Source organism: Harpegnathos saltator, unplaced genomic scaffold, assembly GCF_003227715.2.
Source record: "Harpegnathos saltator strain DR-91 unplaced genomic scaffold, Hsal_v8.6 scaffold54, whole genome shotgun sequence".
NCBI classification, from domain to species: domain Eukaryota; kingdom Metazoa; phylum Arthropoda; class Insecta; order Hymenoptera; family Formicidae; genus Harpegnathos; species Harpegnathos saltator.
The window spans coordinates 1919399-1938743 of record NW_020230360.1 but is presented as its reverse complement, the minus strand read 5'-3'; the positions used below and the strand labels follow the sequence as shown (position 1 = coordinate 1938743).

The window sequence follows — 19345 nt, the reverse complement described above, 5'->3', positions numbered from 1 at the left end:
TAGACTCCTTTTCAAGTGCTTCTGGTAAAGTCTCCAGTTGACGCATTTCGTGCTACGTCCATTTTCTGATGATTCACATCCGTGCTGCACTCTTAATTGTGTGTCGACAAATATGACATCATGCACGGATCTATATTAGGTTTAATGACAGGTTGATTGAATACGAATAAAAAAATTCATATCCTTTATTTTGGTCGAGATTAGAGCATATTTCAAGTTTATTAAAATCAAAGGGGGCACTTCCATGTGTTTCCTTATAAATATAGCATCGATAATTATATAGAGTTTCCAAATTTGTCCAACATATAATCAGATTAGGTTTCACATTATACACTGCTCAAAAGAATTATGGCATAAATAATTTATTGCCGAAAATTGGCCAACTTTGACTGGCGATTACTTCGCGAAAAATTATTGTAGACTAATGATTTTTTTTTTCAAAATGAAGCTTGAAGTCTCTACTTTAAGAATATATCTCCATTTTTAGCATGCGATATATCCCTGCCCTTGTAACCCCTGACATCTGTTTGGTATACTGAAAATTGCAAAGTTTGACGGAATGCGCGGACGTGGATAATTTTTTTTTTTCAGGGACGCCGTTTGCATTGTCATAAAGTTCAAATCTTCCTCTTCAATTTGAAAAAAAATGGAGTTGCTACAACTTTTTTTCGCAAAGTTACAGTCCTTCAAAAATATCGTTTTTGGCCTTCGGGCCAAGTGTGCACGCATGTGTGTGTGTGTTCGTGACAGAAGAGATAAGGACTCCGTGGTTCGTCACTTCCATAGTAATTATTGACTGTCGTTGCTCTGCTTAATGACACATTGGAAGGAGACATGAAAGAAATATCATCAAAATATATGGATTCGATTCATAGTTTTCTGTGAATATTATAAGCATATTCGAGGATTTAAATTTCTTGAGATGACTATATTGTTCAGTATCAAGTGTTCAGTACACCAAGTACAATAACTTATATGTTATTACCTTCTAAAGTCCTTCGTATGTAATCAATCTAGCGTTAAGATATTTTTCAAAACATAACTTATTATTGCATGGTTCGTGTTTATATTTTTTGTTTAACAAATGGACCCCTATATTAGAAACAGTATTTGTGCTGCATACGGTAGTAGAGCACTAGGAGTGAAAGTATCAAATACAGAATATATATCCACTTAGGTAAGAGACATTGAATTTCTTATATCTGTTGTATTATTCTTCTTACATTAACATCAACATTAAGTAATAATATTATGTAATAATGATCTCATACTAAAACTTATCATTAACTAATATTTCGTTCTGCTAACAAATAAATTCCCCATATAGGTACATATGTCTTTGCGAAATAGTTACATGACATTTCTAATACTATTATTAAGCGGTATTTCGTTGTGTGTCGCTACAGCCGAAACCTTTGATACCGATAATGACCAATGTTCAAACATAGACCCGCAACATTGCACGGATAATTCACTTTATAATGATGTACTACTTTATACCTCACTGCCAACTAGATATGACATCAATTTAAGAATATTATATCCGCATTTTAATAGAGTTTACGGTATAACTAATATTATGATCAATGTTAAACATTCAAGAAGTACAGACATAAATTTGCACGCTTATGGATTGCGTATCGACAAAACTCAAATAACTCTAAAGGTTATAAATGCGTACTTATATCAAAACTATATATTCATTGGTTACTGTTATTGCAAACAATCGCAAATTTTGAATTTGCGGTTTGATAAAAGTATAGTTACCGGAGATTATAATTTAACAATTTACTTCGACGTTGCTTATTCTTCTTGGAAAGGTATAGTTAAATACGAGAACAACAAAGGTGCAACAAATCATGAGAGAACAAGGTAAGAATTTGCGTAAATCATTAAATATACTGCTAACTGTAGAATGTAAACATTCTTTTCTATTGATTCAAATGTCATGTTGGTTACATCACGTTGGTTTATGGTAGTTATCATGAGGAAAAATCAAAAGTAAAATTAATTAATTCAATACATTTTTTGTAAAATATTTATCGACAAAATATCTATCAATAATTCTTACGTCAATATGTAGGTCAATTAAACATGATCGTAATTGCGAAAACAAGCATTTACATAATTTGCATTTGATTACCAGTCTTCTTTTTCTGTATTGACGTATATATAAATTAAATTTAGTACAATTTTGTGTGACCATACGCAGACAATATTCGTACATTGAGTTATATACAGGATATTACATAAATCGCTACGGATTCATAACATGGAAACATAGAGCGGATTAAGACAAACGTAAAAGCCCCATACTGTTTTGCAATATTTGTGATAATTCTCGAATTATTAATTATAAAAGTCTAATAAGTCATCATGCGAGATAATATTGGAGGAATTGTTCGGGCTTAACGCGGCCCAGTCGATCCAGCCAGCGGGCGTACGGCAAGATAAAGCGCATTCACACCTGGGCAGAAAAGCAGAAAGCAGAACAACAGAAGCCAAAAGAGTGACAAATAGAAAAAACTATCGCATGACAAATAGAAAAAACTATAAGAGAGAGACAGACTGTCAGCGCCATTTGTAATTGGATGCTGCTTTTCTGCTTTCTGCTTTTCTGCCCAGGTGTGAATGCGCCCTTAGACTCGAACAGCGACATGTTGTCCTTCCCCTCACTGCATGTCTACAACAGTTGCTGGATCGACTGGACCACGGAATAAGTAGTTGTATTTTTCTCTAATCATCCATCTCGGCTCGTGCACACTCGTCAGATTTCTATAATTAATAATTCGATAATTATTGCGAAAATCGCGAAGTTTTGAGATATACTGCATAATTCATGTACAGTATGTTTGGTAACTCCGGTAGCCATAGCTAATAGAGGCATAGAGGCATAGAGATTGAGATAAAGAAACGAGTCAAATACCATTTTGCAAAAATCATAAAAATGGTTTATGCAAAAATGTTATGGAAAAAATTGAATGAATTAACCTGCGTCGCAACGATAATGTGTGGCGCGTTTGGTCGCTCGAGCTTGTAATGGACTTTGCCCAGCAATAACTCGTCGCACAAGTAAGGGAAGAAAAAATCGCACGCCGACAACTACCCAGTCAGAACCGCAACATTGATTCGACGATAAGTGTTGAATTAATATTGATTCAATGTTTCATCAACCATTTCAACGTCGAATCAACGCCGAATCAACGTTACGATCTTGACCGGATATTGCTGGACGAAGTGGGCTGCGCTACAAGTTCGAGCCCTAGCGAGAAATGACTTGTCGATCGATGTTTGAAAGATTCAAGTCGATATCAATTCGACATCATTTCGTCGTCGATCGACGAATTAATTCTCACAGGAAGCGGCTGAGCGCGCTACCCGCTGGCACCGCGATGCACTTTAATACATCCCATTTTTTCCATGCATAATGTCTATATATATATATAAAATTCTTTTCACCGCATTCTCGCGGCGCATTACAGAACGGTTAAAAATTTTATATTTACAATAATATGCTCTTACAATAGGTTAATCGTCACGCAACCTAACGTGGCTCGGAGAATATTTCCATGCTGGGACAAGTCTGAATTAAAGGCGATTTTCAACATATCTGTTATACATTTCGACAAATTTAGAATCTTCTCGAATATGCCCGCAATATTCACAGAGAATCATGATTCAAAAGTACGCTGCACATATTTTAATGATACGCCTTTGATCTCTGCCCCCAACGTGTTCATTGCTCTGCTCGAAGAAGTTGGATTTAAAACTAATAAAGTATTAGAGACTGATTTGATTTGGCATATGTCAAAAAAGGAGATGCTACAACATGCAATCGATACAATCGTATTTGTCAATTGCAACTTGATACCCATTACGAATTTAATAAATGTATCATCGAGGATAGACCACATAGTGTTCCCAAATAATACAATAAACTCAATGGGATGTTCCAGCGTTATAATATATAGGTACATTTAAATACGCACAATTAAAATGCTGTAGCATGTAGCCCAGTAAACATAATGTAACATGTAACATACCTGTTAACTGTAATAACGATGTAACTGTTATATAACGCACGTGTTATATAAGTTGTATTGTTAAGTAGGAAATTACAACTAACAGGTATATTACATATAATATTGTGTTTGCTACGAAATTTGGAAGAAACCTGGATACTACTATCAATTTGGCGATATCACAGTGACGCCGACGATATCATAGCTAAAAGCAAAAAGTCCACTTTGATTATCCTAGAACAGTGCACGGAAATTTCTTCTCAGGCTGTGCATCTATTAAGTATATGCGAGTAATGCTGACATTACATCAATATTTTAATTTATTTATTTTATTTTCCCGCCCAATAATGTAACTGCGCTTCAACGTACAGTGTACATAACTGTTATAATATATTGTGAGGTGGAAAACGATAAAATTGATGTCATGTTATTATTATTCTGCGCTTAACGAGTTTCGTAGTTAGCACTTTAAAATTAACTTTATACGTTTATGTGGTTTATAGAGTAGTTAAATTATTATATTTGCGCACTCTCATGTCTACATTTACTGGCTACATTAATTCACAATTTATAGTGAGAAGGATGTTCTATATGATAAAAATTCCGATTTCCCTGGCCGCAAGGTTTACATCAGCGAGGTAATTTCGTATCAAAGAGCACGTCAGCCGTTTACAGCAATGATTATTAAGTCTCAGTGGTCTGATATGTGGTTAGAATTAGGCGAATCGCTATCGAAACTTTACAGTCAATATATCATGGAGGTTAATATATATCTGTCTTTTACTAGAGAGCATTACTAGAGAGCAAGATACTTTTGAATTTAATTAAAATATGATCGGTGTCGAAAACATTTTTAAATTCTTCTAATCGCTTTTCAATCGTATATAAAATAGATTAAATATGGAATACTGCTATGTTATGTAGAAGTAATTAATAACATGACAAAAAGTTTGATTTCATATGCAAGACGAATGTAAGTGTTATCTTAAGATACCATGTACAAAAATAATTACTGAGAAATGTATAATTTATGATTCAGTCATATAACATTTCCTTGAAACCTCTTAACTGTCACACGAGCTACTGTCTTACACAGTAATGATTCTGAACGAACATTTTAAGAACATTTTGCATTTATGTTACATAACTGCAATTTTATATGAGTCGAAAATTATATTAAACATGCATAGTAACATATATATTTATTAATATGTAACTTACATCTGTGTAACTTGCTTGCAAGTTGCTTGTTATATTATATAATATGCTATATTTCCTTATATGTATTACCGTAATGTAGCCATTATATATTTATGTTTGCTGGAATATGAAATACATTTGTGTAATGTTAATTTGCGCATCAACTTACATTTCAGTTATATCAGAATAATTTATTCTAGATTTTCGGTGGTTCACAATTAGTGGACCTCTATGTAATTCAAATTATTCAGTCAACACTTCATTATGAAACTATCTGCCGGATGGAAGCTTTTTCCAAATACAATATACAAGTTGCGGATGAGATTGATGCTGTCCTCTGTTCTCGTTGGTATTATAATAAAGGTAAATATTCAATTGGAAATTAAAAAAAAAATATTCATATATCTTTGAACGGAAATATCATATAAATTATGAGACTTGGTCCTTATTCTGTTTGAAATAAATGAACTTATTAAACTTCGTCGGTGTGTTTCGTTGTAGGTTTTGCTATTTTACGCATGATAGAGCGTATAGTCACACGGAATAAATTTCAATTAGCTGTCATAAAATATTTGAACGCATTGTAAGTAGTATATTGTAGCACCATTATATACTTCACTTTTAGGTATTTCTTCTAAAGATAACTATATGTACGACAGAATTGACACTATTCCAAATTTATATCTTTACGTATTTATTAATTTATCGGGCTTAAGAAGATTATTAGTTATAACGTAGAATTTCGGTATATTTATGCATTTACGTTGAAAAGCTTAACAGAACACGTGGTTAAGTAGAAATGTGTTTAGTATTTCTATTGTAAAATTCACACATTATTAACGACATAAAACACGCACACGTAAGCATACGCGCACACGCGTACACGCACGCAATGTTAAATATTTCTTTTTAGGTATAGTCAGCCCCGTTTAGTCACTCTTTACGAATTCTGGAAGATTTTACAATATATGCTTGATGACAGCGATAGACAAAAGTTTATCATAGGGAGAATTATGGATACGTGGTTAACGCAAAACAGCTATCCTATTATGCAAGTCTTTCACGATCGTGAAAATAATACAGTGAGATTAGATATCACTGGTAGCGTCGACATGAGAGAATCCACATGGATGATACCAATAACTTACATTTCATATAACTCTTCGTTTTACGTGATCAGTGATACTTGGATAACTAGGTTTGAAAGTGAAGATATTAAACTGGAGAAGGAGAATATCGATTTTGTTATATTTAATATAGAACAAACTGGTGAGTATATATATCGGTATATATATATGATATATACCGTGATAAGTCCGTGACGTTATCCGTGATTTTAGAATGTAAAACAACTTTGACATAATACGTTTGTTTTATTTTATATGTAACATTTTTCGGTAAATATATATGTACAAATTAGTAAAAACAGAAACAATATAATGATTATTTAATTTACAGGATATTTTCGCGTGAATTATGATGTTAAAAGTTGGAATAAAATCGCAACATTCTTAAACACTGATGATTATAATAAAATAAATGTCCTCAATCGCGCGCAATTGATCGATGATGCGTATTATTTTATGACACAAGGCTATGTATCGCCGTTCACATTTTGGGAAATTGCAAGTTACTTGGAGCGCGATGTAAGTTATATAGCCTGGTATCCGATGTTTAATATTCTATCGTTCATGTGGCCTGTTTGGAATTATCCGAAAGCGGAACATATCAACAAGGTAGGCAATACCGAATTTCGCTAAATAAGTTAATTAATGAGTTAATTAAGATATGCGTTTAATCCGATCACAAAGAAGCTTTATAACATTCAAGATGAATAATATTGACAAAAATAAAATATATATGTTTCCGATCATAAAAATAAAATATATTGTATTCTGATTATAAAAATATGTATGTAAAAATATGTATGTTTAAATATATGTCATACATGTATCCCTAGTTATACATGCATGTAAATATCAGTTTCCAATAAACAACGCGAGGTACTGAAATTAAATTATAACGTTGTCATATCGTATCAAACTGTTGTCATCTCAATATTAATGTGATATTAATATTCCTTAACGTGACCTAGGGAAACATACATCAAATGTTAGTCGGCTTACTGCAAAATTTGGGATACGAAGAGAAAGATTATGAGAATAATATGCAGAAGACATTGAGATTATTAGCAACAAGATGGGCTTGCAAGTTAGGGCATAGAAAGTGTCAAATGGTTGCTACGAGAAAATTGTCTAGGCATCTCTCCGATCCTGATAAAAAGTAAATCCCTTATTAAAAGTTGTACTAATCTTTTTAAACATGTTTCTTTACTATCTATTACGCCATATATTTGATCGCACATGATTCAAACTTAAACTTCGCTAATGATTGATATTTTTCACATACGTAGAATTAGGCCATGGTGGAAGGATTGGGTATATAGTGCCGGCATGATTTCGGCCAACGAAACTATATCGCAGATTCTGTTTGAAAAATACCAAAATACCACGGATATAAATAGTTTGAAATACTTGTTTTGCTCGGATGATGTACAAATTATTATAAAGTATATGGAGAAAATGAAATTTTTCGTTATTAACAATATACTCTCGTATAACGAGCTAATGGAACTTTATCGTGTTATTATAAAGAAGCACATAAGGAAGCATGACGTTCTAAAATACGTCGTAGGGAATTATTTGAGATTAGTAATCTGGTGATTGCTTCTCTTATAAGTACTTGAAGTGACCGATCACGAGAGCATAACTTTTATCAATGATTAATTTAATTATTTTCTTATTTCTAGGTGGCAAAACCGTTATTTAAACACAAAACTGTTGGGCGATATGATAATGAATGTATATTTAGATGACCATTTCGCTATAGTATGTATTTTCTGTTTGCGCCGCGTTTAATATTCTTAATTAATTCACATCTCATTTTCAAACACGTAATACATGTGATAATATATTTTTCGTTAAAGTTTAAAATTATGGATGAAAATGAATATGAACTCTCTTATGACTTATCAAAATAACTTATTCCAGATTATAAAATTTGCACAAAATAATGCCCAGAGATTAAAAGTAAACATGAATGACATATTTGAAATAGAACTAGCTCAAAGGCAAAGAATTAAAAAGATGCAAAATATAGCTTATCTACGTTGAATAAGATAAAGGAATATGTATAATTTCTGGGCGAGCTATTTTACAAAATGTGATAGAACTCAAATAACCAAAAATGGCCAAACTGAAGTTAATTGTGTTATTGGGAAGTGAATTGAGTTGTCTGTATTTAAATTGTGATATCTATTTTTTATCATTTTCATTGTATTTTCATTATATTTTATTATATATTATTCCTACGTTTTAATGTTTACATGTTTTTTATTTACATATATTTAGACGTACATTGTATATTACATAATGATAATATATATTACTATATAATTATGCATATAGTTATATAAATATCTACGTAATGTATGTACCTCATGATATGTTTAAATTTAACCATTACATTTCATTTATACATAAATATATAAAGACACACACACGCACGTATGCGTTACATACACACAAATATATGTATATAGAAAACAAAATATATATGTATGTATACATATATATATACTCAACAAATACAATGTAACATGTAACATACCTGTTAATTGTAACTTCCTACCCTATATATAACTCTACAATATAACTGTACATTATTATATCGTCTTATATTATTGTTACAGCTTATATAACAATTATATTGTTGAGTAGGAAATGACAACTAACGGGTATGTTACATGTTGCATTGTGTTTGCTGGATATATATATATTCGCTCATCTGTTAAACGTACACATTTTTTTTCCTGTACACATTTTTTTTCAAACAAGTCGCAATAGTCTAGATCATAATTGAGTGACGCTGATGACATGTTCTCATGATTAATAATTTTAACAGAAAGCGAGATGATATTGTAACATGATAACATGATATGATATTTGAAGGATAAGATTATAATAAAGATACTTTTTTTTTTTAACCCTTCATTGCAGTTTAGTTGTCGGATGGCATATATATTTACATTTCGTCTTATATCTAAATTGATTACCGCGCAAACGTATCAGCGATGTTTCTCATTTATGACGACACGATTCGCTGTAATTTCGTTAGAAAAAATACATGCAAATCGTTGTGAGGCTGGATATTCTTACATTATATCACAATATTTATTATCTTATAAAGATGTTTATGCTATATAGTTATGAATAATACATGTATTGTATATCTTTTGTTACTACAATACAATACAATACAATACATTGTACGTATAATATTTTTAATTATTAACATCGTCCAGCAGATTATATTGCGCCATAAATTATTAGAAATATTATATCAGAAAAATTTTATTATATTTGATACACTTCTTATAATTATTATACTATATAATATAGTGTGCGTACATAGTTGTAAACAATATTTATGTATTATACTGCAATTCGTGCATTTCTGTATGTATATTATATAGTTTACTCATTACTGTCATTATACCGTAAATATGAAGTTATCTTTTCTTTGTGATGTAAATATAATAATAATTCTTTCAAGACTAACTCATCTCACTATTCTGGATGTGATTGTCAACTTAACTCCGGTTTTATTGTTCAGTTAATTTGCCGCGGACGACAGTTCCTTCCGAGGTAGAAATACAAAATTTTAAGACGTAGATGGAGCGTGAAATACTTTATTACATTGCTGAAAGGCATACGTTTAGTCAGCAGCCGACATGAGCACAATTGATTTTTGAGATTATGCAAATGAGTCACATAGTATTATGTGAATATAAATAATGTCCTTTCAAAACTATAATATGGCTGCAGAAAGTCTTTAAATTCAAAATATAATTTAAAACCAAATAAATATGTAAAGGTACTGAATTAATTTACACACTTACTAATGTGTATTAGATATACAAATGAGGTCGATGCTTTTACTTTTAATCAGTTGTAATGATTATGTTTTACCTATCACTTTGGAATTTTGGAAGTATCACTTTGGAAGTATCAGTTTTACCCTTTCAAACGCCCCATAACTTCACTCTGCTCATGAAATAAACAGTAATTTGCATCATGGCTTCTTAGAAGAAGCATATTAAGCGCTGCTTTCTGCGTTCCGGTTAAAGAAAAATGCGGCTGAAATACTACTCTAAAATGATTTGTTTCGCTTTGAGTGAAAGTGATCCATAAAATGTGCAAAAACTTATTTCAAAAATTCCGAAGTGACAATGTTGATTTTATTGATGCAGAACGTGGTGGAACGCCGAAAAAAATGGAATATGAAGAATCAGAACAGTTATTGAACGAAAATCCTTGTCAGATGCAGCTGAAACTTGCTGAGAAACTTGATTGTAATTCAACAAGTTATTTCCGTTTACTTAAAGAAGCTTGAGAGAATACAGAAAGTAGACCGTACCTCATACACAATCTGAAAACAATGTGGGACGTTTTGACACGGCAATGTCCCTGTTATCATAATTCGAACAAAAGGACTTTCTTCACAAAATTGTAATTAGGGGTAAAAAGTGAATACAGCAAGATTGTACGGCAATCTCAAAAAAGGTAATTCGTAGGTTCATCGGGGCGCACCATCAACAAGTACTGCTATAGTGAATATTCACGTTAAAATAAGTTACTGTGTATATGGTAGGATTTCAAAGGTGTTCTTTCTTACGAATTTACTCAAGCCTGAAAACGATTACTTGTGGGCGATACCAGCAACAAATAATTAACTTGAGCAACGTAATTGAACGCAAAACATCTTTTATCAACCATTTTCAGTGGAACAAAGCAAGTGATTATGCTTGTAAGATAACGCACTGCCACTTACGGTGAAAATAATCGTGGAAATAATATTTTCTCTAGGTTAGAAAATTTTCCCTTGTGAAGGTTACTATCCGGATCTTGCACCCTCGAATTCATTTGTCCCAGTCGCTGCAACATCTCCTAATCGATTTTCATTTCAAATATCCCGAGGTGATCGAAAAAAGCATCATTGATTTTATTGAAAGAGACAATAATCTTTTTACCGAAATATAATTCAACAGCTGCTCAAAAGATGGAAAAAATTTGTTGAAAATAATGGGAACTGTCTCAAAAGTTAACATGTTTGTGGTTTTTTTTGTAAATAAACATCAAAATCATGCTAAAAAGCATCGTAAAAAGTTTGATCTAGTTTGTAAGTTTTCGAAGCTATTTCTCTTATCACTTTTCACGATATTTTTAATCATAGTTTATAAATTTGTTACATTCAGTGAAATTTCCGAGGCAATATATGAAATATAATATTTTCATATTGTTTAATATCAGTTGTTCAGTACACCAAAAATAACTTATACGTTATTACCTTCTAAAGTTCTCCGTATGTAATCAATCTAACGTCAAAGTGTTTTCGAAACGTAATTTATTATTACTTCTTATGTGTTTATATTTCTTCTGTTTAGCAATGGGCCCTTATCAGAAACTATATTTATGCTGCGTACGGTAGTACACAACGAGCACTAGGAGTGGAAATATCGAATACAGAATATATATCCAGTACTGAGGTAAGAGACATTGAATTTCTTATATCCGTGATATTATTCTTTTTACATTAATATCAACATTAAGTAACAATATTATATAAGAATCATCTCATATTAAAACTTATCATTAAGTAATATTTCGTTCTGCTAACAACTAAATTCCCTATACAGGCACACATATGTCTTTGCGAAACATTTGCATGGCATCTCTAATATTATTATTAAGCTACATTTTGTTGTGCGCCGCTAATGAGACACCCGAAACCATTGATACCGATTATGATCAGTCTAAAAACATGCAAAATTGCGCAAGTGTCTCACCTTATAATGAATTACCGGTTCATAACCCACGGCCAACTAGATATACCATAAATTTCGATATAAATCCGAATTTTAACAGAGCCTACGGTGTAACTAATATTATGATCACTGTTGAAAATCCAACTAGAGACATAAGTTTGCACGCTTATGGATTGCGTATCGTGCAAAGATGGATCTTTCTAACTGCTATAAATACCTTCTCAGTTGAAAAGTATGCATTCATTGGCTATCGTTATTGCAAAGATTCGCAAATTTTGGATTTGCGGTTTGATAAAATTATAGTTGCCGGAACTTATAACTTAACAATCCATTTCAACGTTATTTATTCTCCTCGGAATAATATAGTTAAATACACGTACCAGGAAAACGGAAACAATCATGAAACAACAAGGTAAGAATTTGCATTAAACATACTGCTAATAATTGTACGTAAATATTTTTTTCTATGGGTTCAAATGTCATGCTATTAGGTATACAACTTTGCTTCTGCCGTTTTCCTATAGATGGCTTTAGTGGTAAGTAGTGGCCGAAATAAATAGATCATAGACGCCATGCAATAAACTTGGGTCTGTCTTGCATCTGTCAACATAACCCCATAGAAACATTAGTCGATTTGTGTCTGCATCATAAAGTTATTCTCGATTGAAAATGTCAGTTTACGAGCCAAATTCTCGTCATTTGCGGGAGGTTTTAATTTTCTGCTTTAATATGAAGAAATCTGCGGCTGAGGCTCATCGAATGCTGTCAAATACTTATGGCGAGGCCCTTATTAGTGAAAGAACGTGTCGTGAGTGGTTGGTTGGTGAACGCTTCAAGAACGGTGATTTTCACGTCGAAGACCGGCATAGCGATGGAAGAGAGAAGGTTTTCGAAGATGCAGAATTGGAGGCATTACTTAATGAGGTCTCGTGTCAAAGTCAAGAAGAATTCGCACAATCATTGGGAGTGACTCAACAAGCAATTTCAAAACGCCTCAAAAACATGGGAATGATTCAGAAGCAAGGAAATTGAGTGCCGTACAAGTTGAAACTCGTACCTGAGAGATGTTGAACGGCGTTTGTTTGCTTGTGAATAGTTGCTTGAAAGGCAAAGACGGAAGGGATTTCTGCATCGCATTGTGACTTGGGACGAAAAATGGGTTCATTACGATAACCCCAAGCGCAGAAAATTATGGGCATATCCCGGCCATGCTTCCATGTCGACGGCCAAACCGAATATTCACGGCTCCAAGGTCATGCTCTGTATTTGATGGGACCAGCTCGGCGTAGTGTATTATGAGCTGTTAAAACCGACTGAAACAATCACAGGCGATCGTTATCGAACGCAATTAATGCGTTTGAGTCGAGCATTGAAAAACAAACGGTCGCAATACAACGAGAGACACGATAAAGTGATTTTGCAGCATGACAATGCTCGATCCCATGTTACGAAAGTGGTCAAGACATACTTGGAAACGTTGAAATGGGAAGTCCTACCCCACCCGCCATATTCTCCAGACGTTGCTCCCTCTGACTATCATTTGTTTCGATCAATGGCACACGGCCTGGTTGACCAGCACTTCCGGTTTTATGAAGAAGTAAGAAATTGGATCGATTCATGGATCGCTTCAAAAGATGACCAGTTCTTTCAACGCGGGATTCGTACGCTGCCCGAAAGATGGGAGAAAGTAATGGCCAGCGATGGACAATACTTTGAATCATAAATATATAACCAGTTTTTTACAATAAAGCCTCGAATTTCGGAAAAAAAACGGCGGATCAAAGTTGTACACCTAATAGTTATGTTGATCTATGTAGTTATCATGAGGAAAAATCTTATTAATTAAGTAAAACCTATTAATTGAACACTTTTCTATATATTTTTAAAACATTTATCGACAAAATATTAGTCAATAATCCCTACGTTGGTATTTAAGTCAATTAGAAATGATCAGAACAATTAGAAATTAGAAATGATTGAATACAAACATTTACATAATTTGCATTTATATAGCAACCTTTTTTCATTTTTGTTGATATATATATAAATAAATTTTTGTGCAATTTTATGCGACTTTACACAGACAATATTAATATTGAATTACATAGAGAGAGTATCTCATAAGTCGAAACGAAAAATTCATAACATGAAAATATAGGGTGGATTATTAATAAGACAAACATAAAAGTTTCATATCATTTGGTGATGTTACGTCCTGTAGATTTAATTAGTAAAAATTCTTTCCTCTCGCAGATTTATATTCTCCTAATATAACTATAATAGGAATATATACATATATAAATATAAATTAGGAAACAGACCCATCTGGCGAACAGCCGTCGCGCCAAATGAAAAGCGATTTGGGAAAATTCCATAACAGGAAACAATGCCCTGTTGTAAAAACCTATACCTGGGTAGTGTTCGCCAAGTGTGTCCGTCGTCCCAGCTATAAAAACTTGAAACTCCGCGCTAATAAACCTTCAGTGAAACAAAGCAACTCAGAGCATCCCTGCTCTAAAACTTGAAACTCACATCTTCCCAATCCAAAACCATATGTGCCCAATCAGTCAACCAACAAAGCCTACTTCACTGATAGTCGTAAAATCTGATCCCAGCCTTTGATTTACGGCATTTTGATTTTTCCAGCCGTCCACTTGTATACATTTCTCTATCTCAAGAACCCACCACCTCTACGCTTGTCGCGCCTAACTCATTCAGCCAATCATATATCCACCTAAAACTATGAGACACTCACGCTCCACCCTTTAGCCCTTCCATATTCATATCTCCAAAAACTAACTGTCTCCTCCCACGATCTTTTAACTTTGCTAATGGCTGAGACTTTTTCCCACTAAGACCAATCCACCCCTTCCTCAAAGGCCATCTCTCTACCCACCCTGATAGCTTCTGCCTCCGATTATTACTATAAAAACCGCGGTAATCCGCCTCCGCGGCCACTTCTACTTCAACTTCTACCGTTACTTCTATTCTGAGAGACAGAAAGAACAGATTCACATAGATTCTAGTTTCAAAAATCAGACTTGTAAAAACACGTCCTTAGACTCAAATTCGTCTTCGGTTTTGTTTCGGTACTACATATTCTTTTACGTCCTCTGTCTTATTTTTTTTTGGGGACAAAAATAAAAAGTTTGAATCACTGCTGTTGTGCCATAATTGAACAATTGGAAGGGAGTCGCACAACCCATCCCAACCTACAGAGCAGGAGCCGCCTATCAACCGTTATATCTTGTTCATTTCTCGCATCCCAGGAATCACCAGTAAGTTACATTTTCTTTGCTTACTAACTCTTTACTCATATTCCTTCCTTTTTTTTTATTTCCTCCTTCTTTCACTTCTCATACATACACACATACACATACACAGTCATTCCTCAACTGTATTGAACCGCGCCGTAATTCATTTTGTTATTTTAATAAATCTGTTTATATTTCATTCTTTTTTCCAATTGATTTCAAAATCACATATACCCTTCCAACAGTCAACTCATGGTCCTATCCCCGGTAAAGGGATTCGCGTCCCTGACCGAAAAACGGACCACTCGTCGTACGTCGGTGCCCGAGTAAAGGGACCCGTCGGGTCCCTGACCCGTTCACTGACACGCGTGTACGAACGAGGTTCGCCTTACTCGCGAACGAAAGGGTTGCGTTCCTCCTCTAGGACGTAACAGTGAATATGCGTCGGGATGGTATTGGAAGAGTCGCTCGGGCTTAGCGTAGTCCTGTCGATCCAGCTTGACCCAGCCAGCGTGCGACGAGACATAGGAATGGCGAGAATCAGACATGAATAGTGGCACTTATCCTTTCTCTTATCACATGTCGACAACAATTACTGGATCGATTGTATCACACAATAACGCGAGTGGATATGTTCTTCCCCAATCATCTATCTCGGCGCGCGCTCACTCGTCAGATTTCTATAATTAATAACTGAAACCAATTATAATTATTGCGAATGTCGTAAAGCGATGTGCGGATATATTTACCTTAATCCGCTCTATGTGTCCATGAATTCCTCTAGCTAGTTATGAGGCACACAATATAATTCGTATATGTGTATTATGCTTGATAACTCAGGTAACCATATCCAGTAGAGGTATAAAGCTGATTGAGATAAAGAAAAAATGTCAACTATTCTATTTCGCAAAAGAAAAAAAAAAATGGACGAGATATGCATGGAAAAATTGAATGAATTAATGTGCGCCGCGGCGGTAGTGTGACATGCTCGATCGCTCGAGCTTGTAGCCCAGTAATAGTTGCCATCGCATGATGAAAGGAAAAAAAGTTGCACGCCGACAGCTATTGTTGGACGAATTGAGCTGCGCGACGAGTTTGAGCGACCGAGGGTGCTACCCGCTGCCACCGCGATGCATGCTACTTCATTCGATTTCTCTATGCAAAACTCGTCCGTATATGTACAAAATTCTTTTCCGCGACATTTATATAATAGAATGGTTAAACATTTTATGTTTACAATGATATGTCCTGACGATAGATTATTCATCACTCGGATTAACGCAGCTCGGAGAATATTTCCATGTTGGGACGAACCCGGATTAAAAGCAATTTTCAACATATCTGTAAAACATCCTAGGAACGTTGGAGTTATCTCCAATATGCCCATGATACTCAAAGAATACTATGATCAATATTCAGATTGGATATATTTTGAAGATACGCCATTGATATCTCCTTTCAATATATTCATTGCTCTGCTTGAAACCACTCACGGATTTGCACTTAATCCAGTATCTAAAATTGACTTCATTTGGCACATGGAAATACAAGATAATCAACTGATAGATGCAATAAATACAATCACACTAGTTGATAGATACTTGACGTCCATAACGAATTTACCTAATATACTGCCAAGGAGGAATTACATGTTATTCCCAAATAATACAATAAAAACAATGGAATATTTTGGCTTTGTGATATATAGGTAACATAATACACATAATACACACAATTCAAATGCTGTAAAATATAAATCATGAAGAAGACTGGGTACTATCAATCCGGCGAGAGCAAAAAATTTTAATTGTTTAATTTAGACATTGGTAGCGATGCACAGAAATTTCTTCTCAGGCTGTGCATCTATCAAGTATCGCGCGAGTAATATTAACATTACATCAATATATTATTTTCCTATTCAATAATGTAACTATATTCCAACATATATTGCCAGTAACTGTTATAATATATTGTGAGGTAGAAAACGATAAATGTTGATGTTATGTTATTATCATTCTGCGCTTAATGGGTTTCATTGTGTTAGAATTTTTAAACTAATTTTATACGTTTATGTGGATTATAAAAGAATTAAATTATATGCACACTCTAATGTCTACATCATCTGATCATATTAATTCACAATTTACAGTGAAAAGGATGCTCCGTATAATGAACATTTTGATTTCCCTGGTCGTAAAATTTATATCGACGAGGTAATTTCGCACCAAATGGCACGTCAGCCGTTTATAGTAGTGGCTACCCAGTCTCGGTGGGCCGACCTGTGGTTAGGCGAATCACTATTGAAACTTTACAGTCATTATGTCATGAACGAGGTTAATATATGTCTATCAGCATTAATAATAGTATTAATAGAATCAATAATAGAAAGCGAGATATTTTTCAATTTAAAGGCAAATGACCGGTGTCATAAATATTTTAAAATTCTGTTAACCGCTTTTCAATCATGTACAAACCTCAATAAATATAGAATACTGATATACAATGTAGAATTAACTGATAACATAATAAAAAATTTGATTTTGTGCACATGACGGATATGAGTCATATCGTCAGACATTACGTATAAAAATAATTACTGAAAAATGTATAATTTATCTTTCAGTCATGTAACATTTCCATATAACTTCTTAACTGTCATATAAGCTACTGTCTTGTCATACACAGTAACGATCTTGTAACATTTTAATAACAAATTTCATTTATGTTTACATAACTGCAATTTTATATGAGTCGAAAATCACATCTAACATATATTGTAACTTATATATTTATTAATATGTAACTTACATCTATGTGCTTGCTTGCCATTTGTGCTTGTTATATTATATAACGTGCTATATTTCGTTATGTTACAATAATATAGCCAGTATATATTTATGTTTGTTATGGAGTATGGAGTACATTTGCACAATGTTAATTCGTGTGGCAACCCACATTTTAGATTCGTTCAGACTCATATCAGAATAATTTGTTGTAGATTTACAGTGGTTTACAATTAATGGACCTATATACAATTCAAATTCTTCAGTCAACTTTTCGCTACGAAACTACCTGTCGGATGCAAGCTCTTTCCGAATATAATGTACAGATCGCGGACGAAATTGATGCTGTACTCTGTTCTCCTTGGTATTATAATAAGGGTCAGTGTTTAACTGGCGATTTAAAAGAAAAGTATTTATATATCCTTGTACGGAGATACCACATAAATTATGAGAATTGGTCCTTACTTTATGTAAACTTGTTGCGTTTCGACGTACTGTTTTGTTGTAGGTTATGCTCTTTTACGCATGATAGAGTGTATAATCACACGGGATGAATTTCAACTAGCTGTCAGAAGATATTTGGACAAATTGTAAGAAACACATTCTAACATTATTATGTATAATACTTGGCTGTCACATGTTGCTTCTAGAGATAACTATATGTACGACAGAATTGTCACTATTTCAAATTTATATATTTACATATTTATTAAGTAATTGAGCTTAAAAAGGGTGTACTCATATTATTTATTACACAGAATTTCCATATATAGTGTTTATGCATTTACGTTAAAAGGCTCAATTGAACACGTGGTTAAATAAAAATGTGTTTAGTATCTATATTGTAAAATCCACATATTATTAACGATAAAAAACACGCACACGTACGTGTACGCAACGTTGAATTTTTCTCTTTATAGCAAGTTTCGTTCAGCCACTCTTTACGATTTTTGGATCATCTTACAACGTATGCTTGACAACAGAGATAATCAATTGTTTAACATTAAGGAAATTATGGATACATGGTTAACTAAAAGATACTATCCTGTTATGCAAGTCTTTTATGATAGTAAAAATAATATAGTAAGATTAAATATTACTGGTAGCGTCGACATGATGAAATCCACGTGGATGATACCAATAACTTGCACTGCTATTTATCCTTTGGTTCAGTATAACTGGATCTCACTTAGATATAAT

General features: G+C 33.5%; 2 protein-coding genes across 3 annotated transcripts; both read left to right on the top strand.

Annotated features, from left to right (window-relative positions):
* The first annotated feature begins 1097 nt into the window (after positions 1 to 1097).
* On the top strand, positions 1098 to 8505 carry LOC105183086 (aminopeptidase N-like). Of its 2 annotated transcripts, none has more exons than XM_025303405.1 (12): positions 1098 to 1177; positions 1328 to 1872; positions 3528 to 3971; positions 4597 to 4783; positions 5423 to 5585; positions 5724 to 5805; positions 6136 to 6491; positions 6681 to 6958; positions 7318 to 7505; positions 7636 to 7941; positions 8032 to 8110; positions 8273 to 8505. In XM_025303405.1, the coding sequence occupies exons 2-12, from the start codon at positions 1334 to 1336 to the stop codon at positions 8393 to 8395; spliced, it is 2745 nt and encodes a 914-aa protein (XP_025159190.1). In that variant the 5' UTR covers positions 1098 to 1177; positions 1328 to 1333; the 3' UTR covers positions 8396 to 8505. The 2 variants fall into 2 exon arrangements, with proteins under 2 accessions (XP_025159190.1, XP_025159191.1); XM_025303406.1 differs by having other exon boundaries at positions 1106 to 1177; positions 1821 to 1872.
* A 3280-nt stretch (positions 8506 to 11785) lies between these two features.
* On the top strand, positions 11786 to 19344 carry LOC105183072 (aminopeptidase M1-A-like). Its single transcript, XM_025303324.1, has 8 exons — positions 11786 to 11829; positions 11980 to 12520; positions 16621 to 17070; positions 17512 to 17695; positions 18361 to 18523; positions 18654 to 18735; positions 19066 to 19297; positions 19339 to 19344. The coding sequence occupies exons 2-8, from the start codon at positions 11988 to 11990 to the stop codon at positions 19342 to 19344; spliced, it is 1650 nt and encodes a 549-aa protein (XP_025159109.1). The 5' UTR covers positions 11786 to 11829; positions 11980 to 11987.
* The last annotated feature ends 1 nt before the right edge of the window (position 19345 follows it).